General features: G+C 44.9%; 1 protein-coding gene and 1 long non-coding RNA gene across 5 annotated transcripts in view; one reads left to right on the forward strand and one right to left on the reverse strand.

The window, feature by feature from the left end:
• The window catches only part of LOC127590905 (uncharacterized), a 271,544-nt gene that overhangs the window by 97,469 nt on the left and 148,802 nt on the right, over nucleotides 1-25,273 (forward strand). For both annotated transcript variants that reach the window (XR_007959793.1, XR_007959792.1), the window contains exon 2: nucleotides 6,348-6,495. This is a non-coding gene — a long non-coding RNA (uncharacterized LOC127590905). The remainder of the gene's footprint in view (nucleotides 1-6,347; nucleotides 6,496-25,273) is intronic.
• LOC127590880 (nucleus accumbens-associated protein 2) overlaps nucleotides 5,346-25,273 on the reverse strand; it is a 28,530-nt gene continuing 8,602 nt past the window's right edge. Inside the window, exons 1-7 of one of the 3 annotated variants that reach the window (XM_052050451.1) lie at nucleotides 12,436-13,041; nucleotides 10,226-10,394; nucleotides 8,736-9,500; nucleotides 7,641-7,817; nucleotides 7,374-7,479; nucleotides 7,104-7,201; nucleotides 5,346-6,093 (exon numbers count right to left, since the gene is read on the reverse strand). In XM_052050451.1, coding sequence (XP_051906411.1) covers nucleotides 5,564-6,093; nucleotides 7,104-7,201; nucleotides 7,374-7,479; nucleotides 7,641-7,817; nucleotides 8,736-9,500; nucleotides 10,226-10,337 — 1,788 coding nt within the window. In that variant the 5' untranslated portion in view covers nucleotides 10,338-10,394; nucleotides 12,436-13,041 and the 3' untranslated portion in view covers nucleotides 5,346-5,563. Of the gene's footprint in view, nucleotides 6,094-7,103; nucleotides 7,202-7,373; nucleotides 7,480-7,640; nucleotides 7,818-8,735; nucleotides 9,501-10,225; nucleotides 10,395-12,435; nucleotides 13,042-25,273 lie in introns of those variants that run through there. The other 2 variants (XM_052050452.1, XM_052050453.1) reach the window with 2 other exon arrangements.

Below are 25,273 nucleotides of genomic sequence, written 5' to 3' on the forward strand. Positions count from 1 at the left end.
CCACTGGGGAGTTATTCGACGTATATTCCCTGCGCCCTGTCCTCGCTGTACACAAAAACATTCACCGCCCGCCCCCCCCCCCAAAAAAAGGCCCAACCAAGTGTTTGCTGCGACGAGAAAAGAAGAATACGAAGAATAGAAGCCAGCCTGCTGCAACACTTCACAGTCTTGTGTTGAAAGTAGCGTTAATACACGGTGCATAAAAGGTCAGAGAGGTTTCATCGGGTTTGCTTTGAATAGCATGCGTTTGGATGGTACAAGCGCTCCCTCGTTTTGCATAACGTTTTTTTTTTTTTTTTGAAGCCTTATACCGGCCGCCCTTTTGTTTTACGTTAATGATGAATGAGTGATTTTGAAGTCATCAGAAAAGGAGAAGGAGGAAAATGAGCTTTTTTTTCTTCTTTTAGTCAGTTCAAAGTTTGCCGGGACATTCTTGGATTATCGTGAAAATCAAAGTGAGGAAATGTGATTTTAAAAAGGTATTTGTTTTTCTTAAAGGGTGCTCTCGACTGGATGCCACTAAATAATACACGCATGAATGTGGGTTATTACTTTGCTCAAGTCAAAATAATTTTCATTATTCTAACAAAATTTCGAAATGTAGACATTTTGGGAATTTTTCTAGATTTACACCAGGGATGGACAACTAGGACCACACACTTTCTAACCAGATCTAAATATGGACAACAACAAAAAAAACAGGATCACAAATTATTATATTGGGTAAAAAAAGCCATTTTAGAGATCAGGTTTACCACAAGTACAGGTTTAGTTTAAGAAAAAAAAAAGTTAAAATAAAGGGGGAAAAAATTGCATTTAATTCAGTCATACAGTCTTGGTCTACATCATTGACGCCCACACAGTCACAGTCTAAGGCACAGCTTGACACCCCTTTACCACAGTGTAGCATTTCCAAATCTTGTTTTTTTTTTCCCCCCCATACATCAATCATCTTATTTTGTTTGATCGTCCACTAGAATAATGGGCGGTGTACAAAACCGCACTGAACTAATAGATGACTCCCCATTTTCAATTTCTGGAGCCCATACTCGATTAAAAAAAAAAAAGATTAATCATTGCAATTATTTATAGGCAATTCCTAGTGAACTCGAGTATTTCCTCAAACAGTGGCCAATTTACTTCAGGGTTTCAAAAGAAATGGATCAATGGAGTCCTGTTTTCTTTCACGGAATGTGACGGGGTGCCAAGTCAACGGAGCAAACTGTTAGGTATCTTTCAGAGCCCTAACAGAGGCAGATCCTTTTACCCCGCCCAAATCAGCAAACATCTTCCCACCTTTTTCTTCCCTCTGTTGGTGCAGTTCTTACAGAAGAGTGACAGAACAAAAAGTCCAAGAATATGAGGGCATGAAGAAGACCGAGCAATTTTTTTTTTTGCATTTTGAGGTAGTAGCAGAGCTGTAACAGGCGAGACACGCACTAATGTGTATAAAAAAAAAAACTCTTACACTGCCTGAGACAGCCAGGTCTGCCCGTTTTCTTTTTTTTTCGCCCCCATTTGAAATTCAGTATGAACAGAATTGGCCAGGGGGTCCAGAACCAGACAATTTTGCTCCAATGGAGGTAGTATCAGATCGCTAATCGCTAAGGTGGGATGGAACCTGCATTAAAAGTCTTTCTACGGTTTTATGGAACCAGTCAAAGTCTTTGATCGATTTCTTTGTTCAGTATGACCGTAATTGACATGGACTAAGATAAACTGGCAATTTTGCGGCTTTGGAGGTAGTGACACAGGCGTGTTACCGTATGTCTGTAAAGCCCTAGTTATGCTGCCTGTAAAATATGGATTTTAAAAAATCTCCATTTCTTTGCTCAGTATGAAGGTAACCGGCATGGAACGAGGACGCGGAAGTCAATCTTGCAATTTTCCGCTTTGGGAGGTAGTAGAGCCATAGTGGGGGGGGGGGGGGGGAGAAGCTGTTCCTGTGTTACAAGCGCCTTTAACACCGCATGTAAAAGCCAGCTCTTGTCCTTTTTCATGTTTTCGGGTGGGTACAAAACCAAGTCTGCGTCTGGAATATTCCACCATCAGAGGTAGTACGAGATTCCTAAGGGCAGCTGAGATCGCCATGAAAAGCAGTCCCTTTTTTTTTCGCCTTGTTTCTGTTTCTTCTCAGTATGAATGGAATCAACCACGAGGGGGGTCAAAGTCAACCGAGCAATTTTCCACCTTTGGAGGTAGTTTCAGGCATTTACAACCCATGTTAAAAGCTTCAATGTGTCCGCCTTTGTGTTGCTGTTCTGTAAAAACGGCACCAACATCGAATGTAAAGGGGTGATGACGTCGGCCTGAAAATATTCTTGCTTCAGAGATATGGCGCCTGTGTATTTTTCCATCTCTTTGTTTGGTCTGGATTTTGGAACAGAGGGAGTTGGGGGTACATCCAGTAGTAAGCCATAAGCGAGGCAGAAAGTCAACTGCCTACAAAAGAAAACATCACGTCAGATTCTGGCACCGATATCATTACGTTTGCTGGTTGCTGTGTTGGGGGGCGGGGGGGGGGGGGGGGGCAATCGGGGCAATATCCCACCTTTGCTGGGTTCTGCAGGAAAAGGAAGATAAATACTGTTTCTTCTGCCGTGTGACCGTTTTGTGGGGTGTGAAAGAGGCTATTGACACAACGGCGGGAACACAGTGGCCAGGTTATTGTTGGAGCGCAGCTGTTAAAATCGTTTTTTTGGGGGGGGGATTTATTTTTATTTTTTTTAAGGAGCATGTGCACCCGGTGACTGAATTACTTTAGAGGGGAGTCCATTATTTGAGGAAATTTTCAGGCGCATGTCAAATTACGCTATGGCAGAAAAGGTCATTCATTTCAGTAGTTCAAGAGATAAAGGGAAGCTCATATAGATTAAATAAACCCATCGATAATGTCAGATTTTTCAGAATTTCCAACAACAAAAACAATTTCAATTGTTGATTTCCATATTCTAACCGCATGAAATATCGATTTTATTTTGTTAGCTGTAAGCGATATGAAAGCCGAATGGCATTCTAATCATGAATTTCACATTTTCAATTGAATTACAGTTTTGAAATAACCCTTTCCAAGGTATTCAAATTCATTGAATGCACTTTTATGTGTTAAAGGAGAAGCACCTCGCTCAAATTTTTATCGGGTGTGGTGGGGGAAAAAAAGGCTGACGTTTACCTCTATTGGAAGACCGTTCAGGAGCATTTGCTAAAAGCGGAGCTAACGTTTACATTCATCCGAGCCTCTCAGCCATTCTAGTCTATGCTAGCCCTGTTGTGACATGTAAATGAGAAAAGAAGAGAAAAAAAAAAAACTAAGACACTGTAAACATTTACATTACTACCAATAGTGCAATTACAACCCTGTACTGCCTGTGCAGGACCATCTTAAAGCTCGTCTCCTAATAACCTTTCAAATGGCACATCTTTTTGGAATAAACACAAACGTATTTGTGGGATTACAATTGTTTTTGCATCGGGGGGGATATCAGTGTTGCTTTTCAAACACTTATTCCTCTGTTAATTTTTTTGTGCGGGGTTGTGGGGGGGGGATAAGTGATAATTTCACACAAAATGGGGACATGAAGCACAACAGTCGAGAGTTAGACAGCTTGGAAATAGAAAACTGCACGCGCAAGACAAATAATAGCGCTTAATTTTTGATATTGCCCTCCTTAAAAAAAAAAAAAGAAGCATTTTCATTCCAGCGGGCCAGCATTTTCAGTCTGGGATTCAGTCACATCTTTCTGAAAATGATTGATGTCTTTTAGAGTGCAAATGCGCTAAACTAGTTGCGTCATCGATAATCAACGCAGCCTTAGCCACACAATAGGATGGAACGAGGACCATGTGGATGCGAAGGTAAAACAGGGCTTTGCTCGGAAAATCGTCTCACAACCCGTCGGGGCGGGGCGGCGGCACGCGCCGTCGATTGTGTCAAACACCAGCCACATTCGGGTCACACCCGAGTGACAACACAGAACGTGCCGAGGTCAGAGCTTGTACGAAAATACAATTAAAAAATTATCCCGAAAGACTCATTCTTAATGACGACACTTGCAGTTCTCGAGAGATCGGGTTGTTAATCATCCATCCTTAGTACTCGTGCATGCAATTGACATTTAGTGCATGGTCTTTTTACCCCAAGACAAGACTATTGTACTACAAAAAGCATTTTTGCGGTGCGTAGGTATTTACCTTTTTTTTTCATTGCGTTGTCTAGCATTTATACTGTATGTATTCACTGTGTGTGTGTGTTTGTGTGTGTGGTCAGGAAGCGCGGTCCATAAGCAGACGTAGTCATCGTCACATTGATAAACAAACCAGAAATGCATGGTTGTATCCCACAGGGCATCACCCAATGATGATAATGTAGCATATAAGAGTTTCAATAAAGTGCGATATACGTCATTCAATTTGAAGGAAGAGATATCATTTTTGCCCTCGATCAGGTGCTGTTCACAGCGTGTAAAAATTTCAGCTTGATCAGAATAGAAGCGTGAACCCTCCCGCTCAGAAAAGTTGGAAAATTTCAGACTATGAAGTCAAGTTGCAATTTTTTGGGCCCACAATGAGCACCAAATAAAATTGTGACCCGTGTTGTGAATTATATACAAAAATATTTATCTCAGAACTGTGAGGAGTATTGTTCCAAGTACAAAACTTGAAAATGGTCCAAGGAAACTTGTAATCAATGTTTTCCGCATGAAAAAATTGTGGAAACAGAAAAAATGTGATTAAACCATTTCGGCCACAGTTGAGATCAATTACTGTGACTCGTATGCAAAATTCGACTAAAACACAACATGAGCTGCGTTGTGAGCACAACAACCCAACAAATGAAAACGTCTAAGCGCAACAATTGGCCAACGTTGAGCTCTCAAGTACTGTTCGCAACATACGAAATGTTAACACAATTAAAAATGGGACAATTTTTGCACCCCAAAAATATTGCAAACCGCTGAAACTGAAATGAATGAATGAAACGCTGCGCTCTCAAGTATTGTTAAAGACGCACATTATTTTTATGTGATCGGAAAAAAATTTTTGAAAGCTGCAAAATTTCAACGTGGGCCAAATCAAGGCGTGTTTTGCGCACAAAACTCTCCCAAGCTTTTTGGCCCATGTTGAAAATTTTAATGTGAGATGAAAACAATGACAACAAAAATATTTGTACTAGAAATCCAATGAGAAGAACATATTTGATGGTGTGGTTATATCTCTTCTAGCTATTAAACAATTTCTTGCTTGTTTGGGAAAAAAAGATCTCTCAAGCTCTGGCAAGAGAGGCGCTTTTTGTTTGCCGGTCACGTTATTATTTGTCAAGGTGAAATTCTGAGGAATACTTGAAAGATGCCTGCGTCTGCTCGGAGCGCTTTTTTTTTTTGTACGTCAACAATGGGGTCGCTGCACAAAAGTGCCTCTGTGCGTGTACACGTGTGGCAAATTCCCCCGGTGTACGATCACAAGCTTTTGGCACCGCCGAGGAAGCACAGAAAAAGAAGAAACACGGCAGAGGAGAACAAGCAAAAGGTTAAGCGGAACTTCACGACACGTTGCGAGACGACGTTCACTGTCCATTCACTCTCAGACCTTGTCCGAAAGCTTCTTGCTCGGTCGGCGCGTCGCCACAAGCGGACGCCTCGCCGCCGTTGGAGATCAAATTGGCGGACGCGTCGACGGCCTCCAAGCCGGCGTCCTCCTCATCTTCCTCGTGCTCTTCCTGGACCCCTCCGCCTTCCGCCTCGGAAGCCGCCGCCGCCGAGCCCGGGCTGCCGTCGGCTAGCGTGGCGTGAGTCCTCAGGGGGTCCTTGCGCTCGGGATACAGCCTCTGCTCGAAGCTCTTGAAGTCGGCCTCGAAGGGGAGCGCCACCTGTGGCGGGTTGGCGCCCAGGCCCAGGTTGAGGCTCACGGGCACTGGGGCGGCGGCGGCGGCGCCCATAGCCATGCCGGCGCGGTACACCTCCATGCCGTCGGGCAGCATGGACTTAATTTTGGGCAGCCAGCGCTTGCGGACGCGCCGCGCATTGGTGCACATGTCAGCAGCAATCACATTCATTTCGCTCTCCTTGAAGTTCGGGTTGAAGTTTTGACAGTAGACTGCAACACACAAAAAGATCCAATCACATGCTCGTCGTTGCACCACGTGAACATTTCCACGCTGATGATTGGATAATTTTTTTTTTTGTATTTTATACAATACAAAAGTCATTATTCTGTTTTAATTGTATCGGTAAATATTTACATTGAATTCATTAAAGACCGAAAACCTAACCATGTTATTATTTTGTTGATAATAAATAGAAGGCGGCCCGGTAGTCCAGTGGTTAGCACCTGGGCTTCACAGTGCAGAGGTACCGGGTTCGATTCCAGCTCCGGCCTCCCTGTGTGGAGTTTGCATGTTCTCCCCGGGCCTGCGTGGGTTTTCTCCGGGTGCTCCGGTTTCCTCCCACATTCCAAAAATATGCATGGCAGGCTGATTGAACACTAAATTGTCCCTAGGTGTGAGTGTGAGTGCGAATGGTTGTTCGTTTCTGTGTGCCCTGCGATTGGCTGGCAACCGATTCAGGGTGTCCCCCGCCTACTGCCCGGAGACAGCTGGGATCGGCTCCAGCACCCCCCGCGACCCGAGTGAGGATCAAGCGGTTAGGAAGATGAATGAATGAATGAAAAAAGTAAATAGAAGTATGTATGTAAAAGTGAATATTTCTAAATATATGACACATCCACGACCCTTGGGAGGATAAGTGGTTCAGATAACTCGTTTAAATGCGTAGCATGCATTTAAACGAGTTGATGACTGTATAAGAACCCTCATAATATTTCTTATCTGATAATAATCCGTATGATTAAGACTGAGTGAATAGAAGTATTACATTTTTATTTCCTTAAAAAAGTCAGATGACATTTATGAATGCAACCTTTCATAATATATTTACCAAGCTTTTCCCATTAATTCATGCTTGTAATCACTTTCATTGGATTGACTTCAGATGAGAGCAGCGTGCATTAGCACAGCCCCTTTGTGTTTGCGAACGTGACACAAATCTAGCCAAGTTCACGTGTGAAATGGATGTGCGAGGGCTACATTTTTGTCGCAAAAGACTCACGTTTGACAGCGTTGAGGACCCTGCTGTCCAGGGGTTTCCTGCTCGGGTCACTGGTGGATGAGCGGATACCAGTCCCGCAGCTGTTCGCTAAAGTGTTTCTGCAATGCACCACAGTCGCCACCAGGGGGCAGGGTCCGACACACAGTGACAAGTCAGTCCAAACGGCATTGAACAACATGGACACAGATGGAGTGTCAACGTGCTTTTTTTTTTTCTGTGCCCAAGTGTGACTTTGACAAGACAAAAGAAATGATCACAACGCGGTCTTACCGATCAAAGAATGTCGCTAGGAGACGCCGCAGCAAGACTTTGTGTTTGATTCCGGCGCAAAGATGACAATTCATCAGCTGACCTCGAGTCATGAACACCTGTGTGCCTGGGTGATGAGGAAGAAAAATGTCATTTCATCACAAGTTATGAAAAGAATTTCCAGAATTTTCGCTGACGAGAAGCAGCACTAAATAAGGATGCAGACTGCTTACAAGAGCTTCTCACACCAGCCACACAGCTAGCATATACATATGTCGCAGTGCCTACCAACAACCAGTTCCAGCTTCTCCCCGGGGTCTCCCTCGGTGTAGAGCTTGGGGTGACATCGGTAGCCAATCTGGCTGATGAGGCTGGCGGGTAGAGCCACCAGGTCCCGACGGATCAGTACACAGTTGCGGTTCTCCAAGGCCAGTGGCACGGCCGCCATCTCAGGCTTGTCCGGCACTGAGGAAGAGCGACAGGGGAGTTGAAACTTTGACAATACTGTAATATTACGAAATGTTAAATAATGCAATAAAAATGTGTGTTTGAGCAGCGAATACTGCGCACCACAAAAAAATAAAAAATCTCTGAGCTTTTTTGCGGTGATGTCGACCTCCAGCCTTTCTGCAAGTCATGCTCAATTTTTCTTTGAAATTTGGCCAGACATCAAATACATTTTCTCCATCGGGCACGGGCCAAAGTCAGCGGGAGAGAAAAAAAAATACTGCACTTAGCCAAAGCCCACACAGACTGTATACTAATGAATGTGTCTTATTAGCCACTGATGGATGACGCACTCGCCGGGTCTCCGGGACATACAGTGAGACTAACTGGTGCTTAAACGGGGCTTAAAGTGGAGAACAAACCGCTAGAAACCTTTGGCTAGCAAAGAGCAGCAACCAGACCGGTAGCTAAAAGAGACAAATATAACGCTAGCATGTCACTTTCAGGCTTCAAAATTGTTAATAATATTTAAGCGCAACTTAAACCTTGTTAATGGCAGTCATCAAACAGCTAAACGGTTTTAAACAGAGCTAAAAGTGGTTCTCAAATAGCTAGCAGTTATTAGCGGGTTATTAGCGGGTTGCTAATGGAGGTCATATAATTCTAACACGTTCTAACACAGTCTCAAGATTCAACACGGTGGACAACAGCTAGCAGACAGCTCACACTATCTTAAATCTAGCAGCTAGCTAAAAGCTAACAGGTTGTATCATAAGTTGCTCGATCTAAAAGTGGACGTTCCAAAATCTCCTCAAGGTCATCAGAAAATAATCACGACTGGATATTTTCGGGGGCAGGGGGGGGGGGGGATTTTTATCCCACAGTCTACGATACACCTGGTTGATGACCACTAAAAAAGGGTGTAACAATACTCACTGCCATAGGGGTTGCCTGGACGTGCATAGAGGTGACTGAAGCTGTCCTCCACCATTCCGTCATAGGGCTCTTCCTCAAACTCCTCATCCTCATTCTGGTACGACGTGGGACTGTCGGTGGTGGGTAAACTGGATTCACCGGGACTCGAACGCTCACCCGTTGCGCCGCCCCCCGCCCCACCTCCCCCGGCACCCAGAAGGTGGTAAGGAGGTACACCGGGGATGGCGGTGCCTCCGGCTGTGGTGTAGAAGAGCGAACTGGCCCTTGCCAGCCGACTGCCCAGCTCAGAGGAGGAGATTTTGCCTTGCGTGGTTGCGATGCTGAGGGGGGTGGGCTCACCACCTTCTAGCTTAATCTTACGGGGCGGCATAAGAAGGGACGGGGACCAGCCGGGGTTCGCCAAGAGAGTGGCGACCGCCAGGCCGTTGCCATTGTTGCACGGACTCTGAGGCTCCGAGCCCGTCTCCTCCAAGGTGCCGGCCGTCTGTGAATCGCAGTGCGGTGAGTTGGCCTTGAACATCAGGTCCATGCCGCGCTCCACGATGTGCTGGATCTGCAGGTAGCCCGCCGTGTACATGACCACCAGCTGCTCACTCGCCGCCATGGTCAGCTTACCCGTATAGCAGAAGGAGAGGATCTGCTCAAAGCATGCCGGCGTGACTGAGGTGGGCAACTCGAACTGGGTCTTGGTGGACGTGCTGAAGAGGTCGCGAAAGTACAGGCTGCTGGCAGCCAGCACTGCCCGGTGGGCTTTGAAGGCCTGGCCTGCAAATAAGAAACAATGTAGAGGACGAGACCGTCAGGCCGTCTGACGGGATCCAAATTCAGCCACAACGATATAACCCAAAAGGGACGGGAAAAAAAAATCAAGAAATAAGATTACGAAAATTTTGTAATAAACATGGATTTTGTTTTTTTCATTCATTCATCTTCCAAGCCGCTTGATCCTCACTAGGGTCGCGGGGGGTGCTGGAGCCTATCCCAGCTGTCTTCGGGCAGTAGGCGGGGGACACCCTGAATCGGTTGCCAGCCAATCGCAGGGCACACAGAGACGAACAACCATTCACGCTCACACTCACACCTAGGGACAATTTAGAGCGTCCAATCAGCCTGCCACGCATGTTTTTTGGAATGTGGGAGGAAACCGGAGCACCCGGAGAAAACCCACGCAGGAGAACATGCAAACTCCACACAGGGAGGCCGCAGCTGGAATCGAACCCGGTACCTCTGCACTGTGAAGCCGACGTGCTAACCACTGGACTACCGGGCCGCCCTGGATTTTGTTTTTAAATCGTGAAAATATCACGATTTTAAAAGTTATAAAATTCCAGGATTTTTTTTTTGTTTAAATAAAGAATGAAATGAGGAGGGCACTCAATAACGCAAAAAAGTGTGACTGAGGCAATAGTGTGCAGATATGCTGTGAAATCACACAGCCGGATTGCGGTCTCACGGAGAGGTTTAAAAACAAAAATAAAAAAATAGCGCACCTTTGACCAGGATGGAGACATCGCAGTAGTGCCCCAACAAACGCTGCTCATTCAGTGAGCCCAGCACCGTGGCTCCAAAATTCGGGATCTCCACGTGGAGCAGCTGCGACATATTTGGACCAGGAGACTTCTGCTATGGACCGCAGAACGCGCCAGTGAGGGGAGCAATCTGTAAACAAACAAAAGAAAAATAAGGAACACCGCAGTGAACCGGCGACTCGTCAAGGGGTGTATGTACTCCGCTTCTCGCCCAAAGTCGGCCCCGGCTCGGCTTCAGCTCACCCCGCCGCTGCCCTCGGGAAGCTGAAGTCAGTCCACTAAATATAAACACAGCCGAGTCGTGTGTGTATATGAGACCAATGTCAAATGCGTGACTGTATATGACACTTGGACTCCGAGACGGCGCGGCCTCATTCCACGGGCTGTCCGTCATGGCCACAGCGCACGGCATCCGGAGCGTACATTCATGGTCAATTTCCCAGTGGAAGTATTGCAAGTTGGGAATTGACCGATTCCAGGGTCACACTTTTGCCTAATTGGTGTCAAGGAGGTATGCTCAAGTGATACATCTCAACACAGAGGGGAACTTCTTTGCATGTCACGAAGGAGTTATGTTTATTTAGCCTGGGTTCTTAGTCTAAGTTGCAGAGTTGTCGTCGCATGTGCATGCACGCCCCCCCTGCCCCCCCACCCCGAAATCAAACAATCTGGAAACCTTTTATTTATAAAATGTGTTTTGAAATGACATAAAACGGTTTTGAGATTGTAATTGGTGGTATATTGATAGTTCAAACCACATCTGTCAAAGTCAAAAGCCCCCGGAGAGGGAGTGGGGGGCAGATGCCAAATATTTTTTTTTTTATGTAGCCCGCTCAAAGCAAATCGCGCATCGACTTCATGTTCCTTCCTGAACAACTCCACCAAAAATAACAAATTGCCTTTACTTTTAGTAATTGTAACATACATTCACCACATTCTCCTTCTTAAGTTTCAAAACTGGTTAGCCATCAATTGGTTGTGTCATATGAGGCAATTCTGTATTTCACACATGAAAACAACTTTTGCATTTGCTGCTTTAAACTATCAATAAAGGCAACTGAGATCTTTGGTGTCACACTTGGACCAAGATTCAAAATTTGAAAGATGGCGAGGTGTTTTTTCCATCAAGCCATCACCACAGTTTGTGCTTAGACACATACCCGACTTGACCAGATATCTACTGTAAATTACGTCATCACTATATATCCGACCATGGTACACAGTGGGTAGTTTTACGCAACTTGAGGCAAAGGTTTCCCCAAATGGATCACGTTTCTATCCGATTTATTCCATTACGTCTTGTCAGCTACGTGAACGGCTTCGAATTTTACAAGGTGCAGTATGGCGTGTTCGACTTCTGTGTATCCACTTTAATATGAATTTACAGCTCCTTGCCTGGCACGCTGCCCACGCATGTCCTCGCCAGTCTTGAACTTTGAATCCCCCCCACCGCCCCGCCACACATGCAGTAGTCAGACATATACAGTATATATACACACACACACACACACACACACATATATATATATATATATATACACACATACGGTATACATACATATATACATATATATATATACATATACATACATATATACATACATACATACATACATACACATACATATATACATACATACATATATATACATATACATACATATATATATATATATATATATACATATATATACATATATATATATACATATATATATATACATATATATATATACATATATATATATACATATATATATATATATACATATATATATATATACATATATATATACATATATATATACATATATATATACATATATATATATATATATATATATATATATATATATATATATATATACAGTACACACACACACACACATACACACACACACACAATCATATCTACACGTTCATATTAGTTTCATTATTGAGCAATGCTGCAGCACAGTTTCCAGGAATACAAAGTTAAAAAAAAAAAAAAGGTCACCGCCTCTCACGTACTCCCTCTCTTTCCCACTTCATGCACACATACACGCATGCACTCTGCCTTACTTACATAAAAGTACGCAGGCCTAAATACGCACACACACACGCACAGTCTCTCACAGTGCAGGCTGCATAGGGAAATGAGTGTGTATTCTGGCACGTAAGCGCCAACTCACCTGGGGAAAGCAGCACATAACAGTGTCATGCACTAATGCGGAGAAATGTGCTCAGACGGCCTTCGCGGGCGACGTGCAAAGAAAGCGGCGGCTTGGCGGACGGACTCCTTGGCGGCGGCGAGGTCCCGAAAGCAGAGTTTGACGTGCAACTCTTTAGAGTGTCACCCCGACTACATCCCATTGCATAAAAGCCAGTGTTCCCGTTTGCTCTGCGCCATGACTGACTTTTCCGTCTCCTATCCGTCTTCTATGTCGGTATTCCATTCTGTGCCGTAAAGACTCTCCCTGCCTGCCTGTCAAGATCTTTCTGCTGTTCTCCCATCTCTCCGTCCTCCTCCCCGGGCTGAGATTCAACAAGTGCCAGTGCAGAAAGAGAGACGGTGAGAATGTGTGATATACAGAGGGAGAGAGAGAGTAAAGGGAGGGAAGGAGAGAGGGAGAGAGAGAGCGAGCGAGCAGTGTGGATCAATGATGAAAGGAGTGGGAGGCTCACTTGTGTTTGCGTGTGTGTGTGTGTGTGTGCGCACGCGCCGGATCAATGCAGTATCTATACGTCGCAGGGAGTGGGAGGGAGAGAAAAAAAAAACAGGCTACAGTTACAGACGGAGTCAGAAAGTGGGCAGAGCTGAAGAGAGAGTCAAGATGGAGGGTGGTGGGGAGGGAGAGGGTGCAGAGGGATGGTGGGGAGTCGCTGAGACAGACGGAGAAAGTCATTCGAGGACAGTACGAGCAGAGAAAGACAATTAGGTTGAGGCATGTAGCGCCGCTTCGCCCTCTGGAAGAAGCGGCGTCGATCCGCATGGGTTCGTTTACACGACCGCTCATGCAAGGGGGGGCTATAAGTTACCGTGGCGTAGCTCCAGCCACAGTCCTTTCCTGTCAACAGTGAGAAAACCCGAGCGCTCTTATCGTCATGGCAATCACGGTAGAGCGGTCCCATGACTTTAGAGTTTTCTTCGGTCCAAGACCATGATCGTAACTCAAAACACTCCAATCGAGCAATCAATCAATTTAACAGAATTCCAAGAATGGAACAGTTTGTGCTGCATGACAATGGGCATTGTGCTGCTCTTTCTCGCATTCACAACATGGCCACAAGAGGGCGGATTGATATACTGTGTCGGCATTTTTCGTGTAGAACACAGAAGACCGAGCTGGACCAACGTGAAGTTTTAGAGCAAGATTCATGATACACTAGCTGGTTCCTGCGGAAGGCTGGTAAGGTGGGCCTTCGGCCCACAAAAGTGTTGTTGCTTGGTTCAACTTTTTGTTCATCTTCATTGCTTATCGCGAAAATAAAGAGATGTTTAGCTCTACTAAATAACTAACAATTTTATTGCAATGCTTGTGGGTAGACAACATTTTTTCACTAAGATGCCCGCGCGATCGTAGTGAGCCACTGCCTGAGCGGCGCAGTGGCGGCGCGGTGAAGTAGGTACGTTTTGAAAAGGGACAGACGGAAGGACAGACCGCGTGCGGGACGACGCGCAATATATATATATAAAATATAAAATATAAAGATAGAAGATTCAGTCGATGCTAATATGATTGTTCTCGGTTGAAGTTTTTTTTTTAGCGCTGTCACGAACGTGAAATTTGTGTCTGATCATGCTACGTGCTACTGTACACACAATTATGATTTTTTTTTGGGGGGGGGGGTTGTCGGCAACAAGAAATGTTGTAGGCTTGTAACATGGTATCTGCTACCACAGTATGCCGGAGCTAGGACAGAATAACTTACTGTCGAGATTATTATCATAATGTGGTAGTCTAAGATGAAGTCGATACTGTTTTGCTGTCAAAAACCAAAGCAGTTTTAGCAAAGCTATAAGTGGCCATGCCACAGGTATCGAGGCATGAGCCAGTGAGTCCCGAATCACTGTGCCACGGTCCTTACTTCAGTTACACTGACCACCGATTTGGGGGAAATACAGAGGAAGTACAGTACACGTTAATGCTGACAACAGTCGTGACATACTCAGCGTGGCTTACCACAGACGAGGGTAGGATGACTAAAATAAAAAAGAGAAATGACTTTATGAGGCAAGACTCTGGATATCCAGTGATGTAACTCCAGAAATCCCGACTTGACACATGCACGCCTGGGGAGGGGTGGGGAAAGCGACACCTCTTCTTACTTGGTGTCCAACACCGATAATTCTGTTTTCATTGCTAACTTAGCCTAAGTTGTTTGGGGTGTCTTTTGGGGACCTTTTTTTTTGTTTTTTTTTGGGCTTGAGTAAGTGTTTTACAGTGAATCATGGAAACCTTTCCAGTGAACACCTACACGCACATGCAGAGAAAACTCTGTCAACAAGCCACATTGAGTTTGGATTTATGCCCAAATTTTGACATGATTATGGCTATGCCTTGTTGGATGATGCACGAGTCGTCGGATTTGACGAAAGGTTGGTGGCAAAGGGCAAGAGAAGAATATTACAAACAGCTCTCAGTAGCCCCTTTGAAACTGCACTTTTAATGCCTTATTTTCGATGCTGTGACCAGTTTCACAGTAAGTTCATTCTGTTGTTTACGTTTGTAGAAAAAAACTAAATAGATCACAGACGTCCAGTAATGTAATGTTTGATCCTAGCAATTTATGCATGCGTCCGCACCTGTTGAATTCTGTTATGTGTATACATATATAGCTAATAAATGATGATGATGATGATGATGATGATGACGTAACACAAAACTCAAGTCAGTTCAAATGGCTTTAAGAAACACGAAATGATATCGACCACGTCAATTTCTAATTTCCAAAACTGACACCGGCATTAGATTAGATCTGCTCCTTAGTCTGCAGTTTAGCATTAAAAAACAAAAAAAGCAGCATTTTTAAAACAAAGTTACAAGAATGATATTCCATTTTGGCGGGGGGGGGGGGGGGAGTTAATTTAGGAGACTACACACAGAGTTAAAAAAAAAGAAATAACACTATTCAGTCAAAAAAGAAAACTTGACTGTTAATGTGAAGTTGCGCCCCCCCCCCCCTGCATCAATTAAGAGCCCTTTTTTATGACACATGCCAGATAAGAATGTTAAAATGTGCTAAAGGGTTAATGATAGTCATAGTTTGACCCTGCAACAAATTAACTTCCAAAGACTTAAATCCCCTAGACTCAGTGTTCTATTGGTTTAGATTTTAACACTGGCCAAGTTTTTTTTTTTTTTTTTTTGGGTAAACACACGCCCCTGATAAGAACAATCACTAAAAAGTTGATGGACAGTTTGACCTTGAATGGATGTATGGATGTATGGCTTGTTTTTTATAAATGTGTGCGCTAGACAAGATGGGTATGTTACTTTAAAACAGTCAATTGAAGGGTTTATGGTAGAACGTGCTTGATCTGGAATTTGGACAGTTCTTTTTTTTTAAAAAATAGTGGTTTGCTATAGTGTGCACCAGAGAAGAATGTTCAAACGTGACTTTAAAGCAGTCGATAAAGGGTTGACAGTGGCCACAGTTGGACCCTGTAACAGATTTATTCGAGTTCCTCTGGGAGAAATCGTGTCGATGGAACAAACCGCTTTCAGCGTTGCCATTTGGATGGACTGCATTGTGTTCACCTGAAGAGGAGAAACTTGTGCTCAACTTTACCTCCTCGGCTGTGGCGGGGGTGGGGGGGGGGGGGGTTCTCTCACACACACACACAAAGGCAGCAGCAGTAACTGCGGCTTTAAAAAGAGATTGGGCCCGGCACTGTGATATCTGCACTGCACATATAGGCTCACATGAGCGAGCAGGCACAAAAGGCAAAAGACGCAAATCCGCTAATACAATCGGACATATACAACACACACATACGCACGTTCCCCCCCCCCCCCCCCCCTCCTCCCTCGCTGTGTTCTTTTATAGACTCAGTCACGTCATCTCCCAGTACACACTCAGGAATGCACACTCTTGTTTGTTGGCGTGTGTCGCCGTGAACCTGCTCGTCCATCCATCAGTTACCGTGACGATTGTCCTCATGTTACCCCCCCACCCCCCACCCCATCCCGCCCGTCCCTCCCTCCCTCTCTACACTCTCCTTTCTCGCCTGCACAGCACGTAGCCGCTGTCTCGCTGCCAATTAATGCACAGAGGGCTGCATTGCAGTGAAGTTGGCGCTACGGAGTCTACAGACATGCATGTTCGTGCCAGCCAAGTGAGAGAGAGGAGAGGGGGTGGGGTGGGGGGGTGGGGGAGTTTAATGGAGAGGAGGGATGGAGAATATGTTGAGTCAGGCAGACAGGACGGGCCGAGAATGCGCACACATTCTCACACACACAGCCGCATATTCACTGTAATATATGCAAGGAGCGAATAGCGGGGCACGTATGCATGCGCCATCATAAACCCCCCACCCCTCTGCATTAAATATAAATTCTGCACATGCCTGATGAAAAATAAAAAAGCCCCCCCCCTCCCCACCACTCTCCGCCGCCTTTCTTTCGTGTCCTCATTTTCCCGCCCTGCATTTGCACCTCAAACTTTTCCCAGAGTTAACACCCCCCCCCCCCCCACCCACCGCCTCTTCAGTCGTCTCGCCATCACGAGTCGCGGCAATGTCATCCCTTCTTTTGGTGGATTTTCCATCAAGAATTTCATACCTACGCACGGCGTCGTTTGCTCGAGCAGCAGGTCCAGGCATATTTGAATAAAATCAAGATGGAGAGACAATTGGCCAGATGGCATTCACATACGCACGCACGCTAGATATACACAATACATGCACAAATTTTAATAACCATCCAAAAGACAGCATTGGAACATAAAAGATATATATTTATATATATATATGATTTTAACTCACTCACCAGATTTGTCGACCTTTCGAATGTAGTCGGACAAAAAAAAAATCTCCATTCAAGTCCTTTTTTTCTCAAGCCATGACCACTTGAACGTGTTCCTAACTCGCATCAATTGCACGTATGTCCGCTTGCCTGTCTTCCTGTTTGAACATTGCGCCGGGGCCGTACCTGGCCGATCACGCATGAATTAGTTCACACAAAACGCTATTCAAATACTTGACATTGAATGATTATTCTGCCTTTTGTGTGCACACGCGCACCCTTTGTGGTTTCCATTCTCGCTGAAATTTCGAAATCGCAAGTAAGCATTATCCAGCGATGGTGATAGAGATATGATATGCTTACTCCTGGACAAGATATCTTAGCTAACTAGCATGGCTAACATCAGCTAGTTTCTTTACAATCCTCGAACATTGAATATAATCTTGTCTTTGAAGTGTATTCATTTTTCCTCACCGGGCGTAGTCCTGAAATTAAATCTGCAGTTTTTGGATTGACAAATGTGTTCCTCCAGCACTGACTGTACTATTGTGGTTCGCTAAATATGTTCACCAAAAAGAAACAACTTCTGGTCTGATGCGGTGCAGTTGTACAAAAGTGCTGACATGGAGAAAGTTGAACCGTTTGCGTGTTTAAAAGTCAAAACGGCTGCTGTTTATTTCCACCTATACAATGTCAATGTGAACAATGGCCGCGTTATAAATATTCAAATCCTGCAGTTGTTCCCATGTCTAAAGTGTACCAGACAACAGATTCTATCCACGTTGAGACGGCAACGCTCCCTGGCAACAATTCTACCAATGGGGACCGAGCGGGTTGTCTGCCTGTCTGAGTATCATTATGGGATGTCGAGAGAGAGCGAGCGAAAGAGAGCTTGCTCATAATGCAACATCACTATGGTGAGTATAGAGCTCGCTGGGTGAAGTTGTCTGCGCACACACCAAGGATCAAAAATCTTTTTCTTGACAAAACAAAAAAAAAAAAAACAAAAACCTGTGATTCAAGCAGTTATGTAACGGACAGACAGCAATGAAATGATCTGTAGTAGGGCCCCGTTTGTGTGCGGTATCTTTCCATTGCAAAACGCACCGCTAATGTAACAAGGAAAATGAACGGGGGGGGGAAAAAATGCTAAATTCCAAGTTGAAAAACGGAGCGTAAAATTCATATAGCAGCTGCCTTAGATCATGTGGAACCATAAACTTTTGTCATCCGTTCAACACGCTCGTAAATGTTAACGTGGCTGTAGACAAAGGAGTTTAGGTTTTGGTCGCTTCTTTGCACTAACGCAACACTCGGGTTTTGGCTGTTGAGGACACATGGAACCAAAAGGGGTGTGGGGGGGCGGGGGGGGTTGGGTTATGCACCATCTGGGAACAAGATGCTGCCTTTTGGTCACTTTCAAGACAGTTGGTAGACACTCACGCGGGGTTCACCTTTCCACTGGCGCAATCAAATTCAGCAGAGGTGTTTAATGGAGCTCTCTGAAATGCTATTTTTGAGGTTTGGGGAGTGTTAAGAGAGATTTTTACCCCGCCAGGCTGTTCGGAAAGGGTCATAGCCAACAATCGTAAATGTTCATTCGGTTCAAAGTTTACAATCACAAATCCTTCAATTGGGCCGAGCTGAGGACTCCATGACTGTGCAATGTCGTCAGATATTACTGATATACTGATGCCCTTTGGAAATGCGCTGCCTCTTGCAGGTCAGTCTTGGTACTACAACCAAAACAGACATCTGATTTGGGTGCAGACTTGAGAACATCAAGATAATGACGCCAAAAAAAAAAAAAGCATGACCGTGTTGGCACAAGCTAACGTTGAGGCCATTTTCGTAGCAATACAAAGTATAGTATAGAAAGGACTTGGTTGTCTTTGCAAAATGGCAACTGTTTTTTGCATTTTCATGGCCTGGTGCCCAAGTATTTTAGTCTGCATCAGAGGAATGGAAACTACAACTGCTAACACTTTACATAAAATGTTATAAAACCCCCACATCGGCTGATAATATGTCAAGCGCGATGAATTCCATCATTAAATCATCTCATCCACTTTCTATAGCGCTGCTCCTGATTAGGGCAGCTGAAGCCTATCCCAGCCGACTTTGGACAGGAGGCATGTACACCCTGAAGTTGTCACCAGGCAATCGCAGGCTACACAATCAACGAGTCACCAACAAAACCCACGCAAGCACGACAAAGACGTTCTAACTCCGAAGCCGAGACTTGAACCCAAGACCTCAAGTGTGAGGCAGATGTGCTTACCACTAGGCCCACCAGCCTCATTAAATCATACTTTTTTCACAAGTTTCATATGGTCCTCGGAGGACTAATAAAGCATCAAAACTACAATGGGCCACATTCTCCGAGGCCTGATCCAGAGCCACACAGCGTGGCTGCCATAATGAAACCTGAGACGGACCGATGAATGTTGTTGTCTTTGCGCGTGCATCTGTGTGTGTGTGTGTGTGAGATCCCTTGAGCCAAAGGCAAATGGACTCCAAGTGGATGAGGGAGGTAAACAAACAAACAAACAAACAGCGTCGGCGGCTAAAGCCTGAAGAAGCACACAAGCATCTCAAGCCACCTCCATTATACATCTACGTACGACAGTCGTAGTCCCCGAGCTCAAGAGACAGAAAAATTAACTGAACAGCCGTGAGAGCAAATACATGAACAAAAGGAGCGAGGAGCGACTGTGTGAGTGTGTGTGTGTGTGTGCGTGTGAAAAACGCAACCAGAACAAGTATGAAGTTGCAAAATCACAGTCATGCAGAGAGAGAGAGAGATGGGAGGGGGCTGGGGGGGGGCGTAACAATTAGACACTTGAAGAAGAGCAGGATGAGGAGGAGGGAGTGTGACAAAGAAAGGTGAAGCTGGCAAAGAGGAGCCTGCAGGGAAGATATGGATATGCTTTGGAAACACTCTCCATTCGCGACAAAGAAAAGCATCGACAGTATTGCGGACATCGGAAAGCCTATCAGGCAGGGAAGGCTCGTGGCTCACAAGTAACATTCTAATTCTATTCTGGAGTAATGCAATATACTGCGTGACACAGGGTTGACGCCCGAGCCTTTGCAATTACAACACTTTTTTTAAAAGCGTATTTCCCCACAAGGAAATACTGTCTAGTTCATGAATTCCACTTAACAAAAAGTAACACGAGTCACCCTTTCAAGACCGCTGAGTCATTGTCATGCTACTAATTAGCCTTGGGCTTTCCGCTACATGCTATTTACACAAGTATTTGCTTAAAAAAATAATAATTAACAATTTCCGATTCAACAAGGTCTCCAAATGATTAAGCGATGATTAAAAATAATTGCAGATTAATTTGATGATCAATTTGTTGTCGATTAAATAAAGCAAATCTTTTGTTGTATTGTTTATCATATGGAGTAATCATTCATTCATCTTCCGTACCGCTTGATCCCCACTAGGGTCGCGGGAGGTGCTGGAGCCTATCCCAGCCGTCTTCGGGCAGTAGGCGGGGGACACCCTGAATCAGTTGCCAGCCAATCGCAGGGCACACAGAGACGAACAACCATCCACGCTCACACTCACACCTAGGGACAATTTAGAGTGTTCTATCAGCCTGCCATGCATATTTTTGGAATGTGGGAGGAAACCGGAGCACCCGGAGAAAACCCACGCAGGCCCGGGGAGAACATGCAAACTCCACACAGGGAGGCCGGAGCTGGAATCGAACCCGGTACCTCTGCACTGTGAAGCCGACGTGCTAACCACTGGACTACCGGGCCGCCTGGAATAATCACAGTTTGCAAAAAAAAATATATATATATAATAATAATAACATTGCGCTAAAGCTATAGACCCTGGGAGATCTGAAGTCTGTCAACATTTCCAGACATCACGCATAAATGACCGATTTCTGTCTTTTGGTCGGGTGATGTTCTGTCGGGTAGCTGACGCGGGAGGTGACGACAACACATCAAATGTGCTGACGCACCACTGCGTCAGCGAAAAGAAAAATTATTTGCCATCTCGCAGCAACAAACTTGTCGCCGGGCCCAACATAATAGGTTTCTGTGTGACAATATGGATTACCATCACCAAAAAACACAGTTTTTGTTGGCTCATATCCACTTCTTACGCACACACGCACACACACACAGCCACACGCAAAGTGACAAAAATCAGCCGGCTAACAAATGAACAAACAAATCAACACTGGCTACAAGCTGAGGTACAACCAAGAAATGTATATTCAGCACATTCTCGAGTTCTGAGAAAGTGCCACTTGTGGGCCAGATCAGAAAGACTTGCTTACAACAACAACAACTCTATATGTGCTAACTTAATGAATAAAATATTCAGCAAATAAGGAAATCAGTTAAAAGGGACCGAAAATTAACTATGATGTTAATGAGAGAGGGCAATCGTTGATTATCGTTGAGTATCGTTGAGTATCGTTGAGTATGATCAGAGATCAATTAATCAACGATCAGAGATTAATTAATCAGAGATCAATTAATCAACGATCAGAGATTAATTAATCAGAGATCAATTAATCATGTCTGGCGAGGATAAAACTGCTGCCGACAGTCTTTTTTTTTTTTTTGGCAATTTCTTGTCACATGTTGATGGCGACTATCACACACACATGCCGACCACCGTTTCACCGTGTTGCCTTCTGGAAATATTTGTATGCAAAACAATTCTGGACCACATATTTAAAGCGAAGCAGCAAGTAGGGCTGTGCTGCAAATGAGTGGGCCTTTCTTTGCATCGGCGCACAACAGCGTATTCTTGTGTTCTCGTTCAATGTCAAATCGAGTTCACAACCTCAGTCATATCTCGGGATCACCGGAAATTCAAGACGCCTTGTAATCAAGAAAATACGGTCCAAACTTTGTTCTGTGCTTTGTCTCTTCGGCAAATCACATCTGTGCTAGTCAGCTTCCCATTTCACGCCGATTGGAAGCATTTTCTGTCAGCGTCTTACGCGCTGCGAAAATCAAATCATGTTTGGAACAAATATATGGCGCGCGTCAAAGATGGAGACGTCCTGTGAAATCTAATTGAATTGTCTCAACATGTGTGACGAGTGACGCTCCGCAGGCCGCCGTTGTCCTCAAAAATCAAGGTCACGCGCCTCACAATGGGCGAGGAAAGACCGCTTTGCCAACGCGCACAACGATTTGGACATTTTCATTGTAATAACCTGCAAGAATGAATTATCGAAGCAAACAAGCGCAGCCGATTAGGTTCTAAAAAAATAATATTTTTTTTAAAAAAGGGCAGTCTCTGCCACAGCACATTTAAGAAAACGATCAAGAGCATCTTCCCAATCTATCTATCAAGTGATGTCCTTGTCAAAAGTGGAATCACGCGGCAGTAGAAACACTAACACCGGTGTTCTCTGTTGGTTCATGCTAAACAACAAGACGAATGTTTACTGCGTCCTAACCAAATAAATACATTTTAAAAAGATAGACACATTGGGGTGTCTTTTTTATTTTTTCATCCCATCAAATCAATGATCTCCTGACTCATGCTAGTGTGAAATTAAGACCCTTAAGGCCAGTGGGAAAAAATGTACAGTCCTGTTATGTTTTGGACACAGACGATGTCACATGCCGTCTATGTTCAGATGCCGGTGAAACAGATTTATTGTGCGACTGTTGCTGTGCTATCACATGCTGTACATTACGTGCATTTCACATGGACGTATTGACGTTTGTTGTTGTTGATTTGTTTTAACTCCGCAAACTCTCACATTGAGTTTTGCTTTGCGGGTGTCAGAATATCAAACACGCCCAAAAAGGTGAGGAGTCCCGCAAGGCTTGCTTCTCAGACCAAGATAATTTGTACAAGTCAAGCGAGAATCTTGAATGGAAAAATCATAACGCAGTTTCTAATTAATGCTAATTTGCACAATATTTAAGTAACCACACAAAGCGAAACGGGGTTTACAGCTTGAGATATTTTCATTTGGCTAGTAGCATTCAGCTAACAGCTGAACGCTGCTGACTACTGTTAAATGCTGATCACCAAGAGATTTTTGGACAATTCCATCCTCCCAATATTGTGGGAACAGTTTTGAGTGGGCCCCTTCCTCTTCCTACATGACTGCACCAGTGCACAAAGAAAGGTCCATAAAGACATGGATGACAGAGTCTGGTGTGGATGAACTTGACTGGCCCACAGCGTCCCGACCTCCATCCAAAACTTTTGGGATGAATTAGGCTACGTTCAAACTCCAGGGCATGTGATGCCTAATTCAGATTTTTTTTGTTCTCTTTTTATGTAGTCATTCACACTACAGAAACAAACGACAACGGAATGTGCACGACGCCAAAGGGCACACACAAAAGACAACGGCAGTATTTAGGTTCGTAAATACGGCTCTAGATTTTATCATCTCTTATCGCCGGGGTAGTGAGGCGGGAGGAGGTAGAAACATTTTGGCGACATGAGGCAAAGCTCCCCGATCTCCCCGCAACACATGCCGTGCATTTTCTGTTTCTATGTTGAAAGTAGGGCGGCCCGGTAGTCCAGTGGTTAGCACGTCGGCTTCACAGTGCAGAGGTACCGGGTTCGATTCCAGCTCCGGCCTCCCTGTGTGGAGTTTGCATGTTGTCCCCGGGCTTGCGTGGGTTTTCTCCGGGTGCTCCGGTTTCCTCCCACATTCCAAAAACATGCATGGCAGGCTGATTGGACGCTCTAAATTGTCCCTAGGTGTGAGTGTGGGCGTGGATGGTTGTTCGTCTATGTGTGCCCTGCGATTGGTTGGCAACTGATTCAGGGTGTCCCCCGCCTACTGCCCGAAGACGGCTGGGATAGGCTCCAGCACCCCCCGCGACCCTAGTGAGGATCAAGCGATTCGGAAAATGGATGGATGGATTTTTGGAATGGTGCAAGGAAAGCGGAGAACCCGGAGAAATCCCACACAGGGCACGTTGGCTGCCCTATGATACAAGTCCGTGTACGCCGTCCGCCTTTTTGATCGATTAAACGCATCAACTGGTCATCTTGGTCCAGCACCTTTTCAAATCGACGCCTTTAGGTGCGCAAGAGTGTAAAGGTAACCTGCGTGCAGCATTGCTGCAGTGACGTCCTCGTGGTCCTCGCCCACGGGAATATAAAAAATAAAAAAAAAGCCTTTCGAGCGGAGACTAAGCCAGGCTTTCTCATCCAACATGAGTGTGTGACCTCACCTCTACACTTCCATTTGTCAAAAAATGATCAGAAACGTACTCCTAAACCTTATGGACAGCCTTCAGAGAAGAATTGAAACTGTGATGGCGTGGACCGGAAAAAAAAATAAAACAAAAACCTTGAAATAATAAAAAAAAGAGCAATCCACGACCATATATATATATAAATGTGTCATTATACACACAAGCGTGCGCACGCACAGTAATACTGACATCATGGTGCCGTTTCAGAGCTGACACACATGCGTGACATGTCAGCGGCTCCACACAGCCACCAGAGGAGCGTACCAAATGAGGACACCTCTTTCAGCATCAGTGCCCTACTGTCTAGTGAGTCAGGACAAACACCCACACATACACATACATGCAGTCACGCAGATAAGTACAGTGCTAGGCTTTAAGCGGAGAAATTAAAAAAAAAATCATGGTGTGTCGCGCAAGGTGAATTAAAAAAAAAAAAAAAAACATCTCATGAGGTTAAAAACTCACAATGGGCTCAAGTGTTCAGATAACATAACAGGCCGTCCCTGTTCGAGAGCATACATACATAAAGACTTATTTTCAGAGCGCACCCTCCCCTTAAGCGGCCGCCCACTTGCACTCGCATGACTGTGAACTAAGCCCAGCGTACATGCGCTCAAATGACATGTCACCTTGGATAACCTCAGCGCACGGCAAAGAACCCCAAATGACCTGGGTAAACACTGCTTGTTTGTCCCGTTCAGACTTAATCAAGCAGTCAAAATAGGCCACTTTCTTAGCATGGCTTAATACCGTCGACTTCCCTCGCCGCCCTGTGCATTATTGTTCTCCACAAACATAACTTCAGCTCACTTATGTTCTAGTTTTGTGGAGCAAAACACGC

Source organism: Hippocampus zosterae, chromosome 18 (genome assembly GCF_025434085.1).
Source record: "Hippocampus zosterae strain Florida chromosome 18, ASM2543408v3, whole genome shotgun sequence".
Taxonomy (NCBI): Eukaryota; Metazoa; Chordata; class Actinopteri; order Syngnathiformes; family Syngnathidae; genus Hippocampus; species Hippocampus zosterae.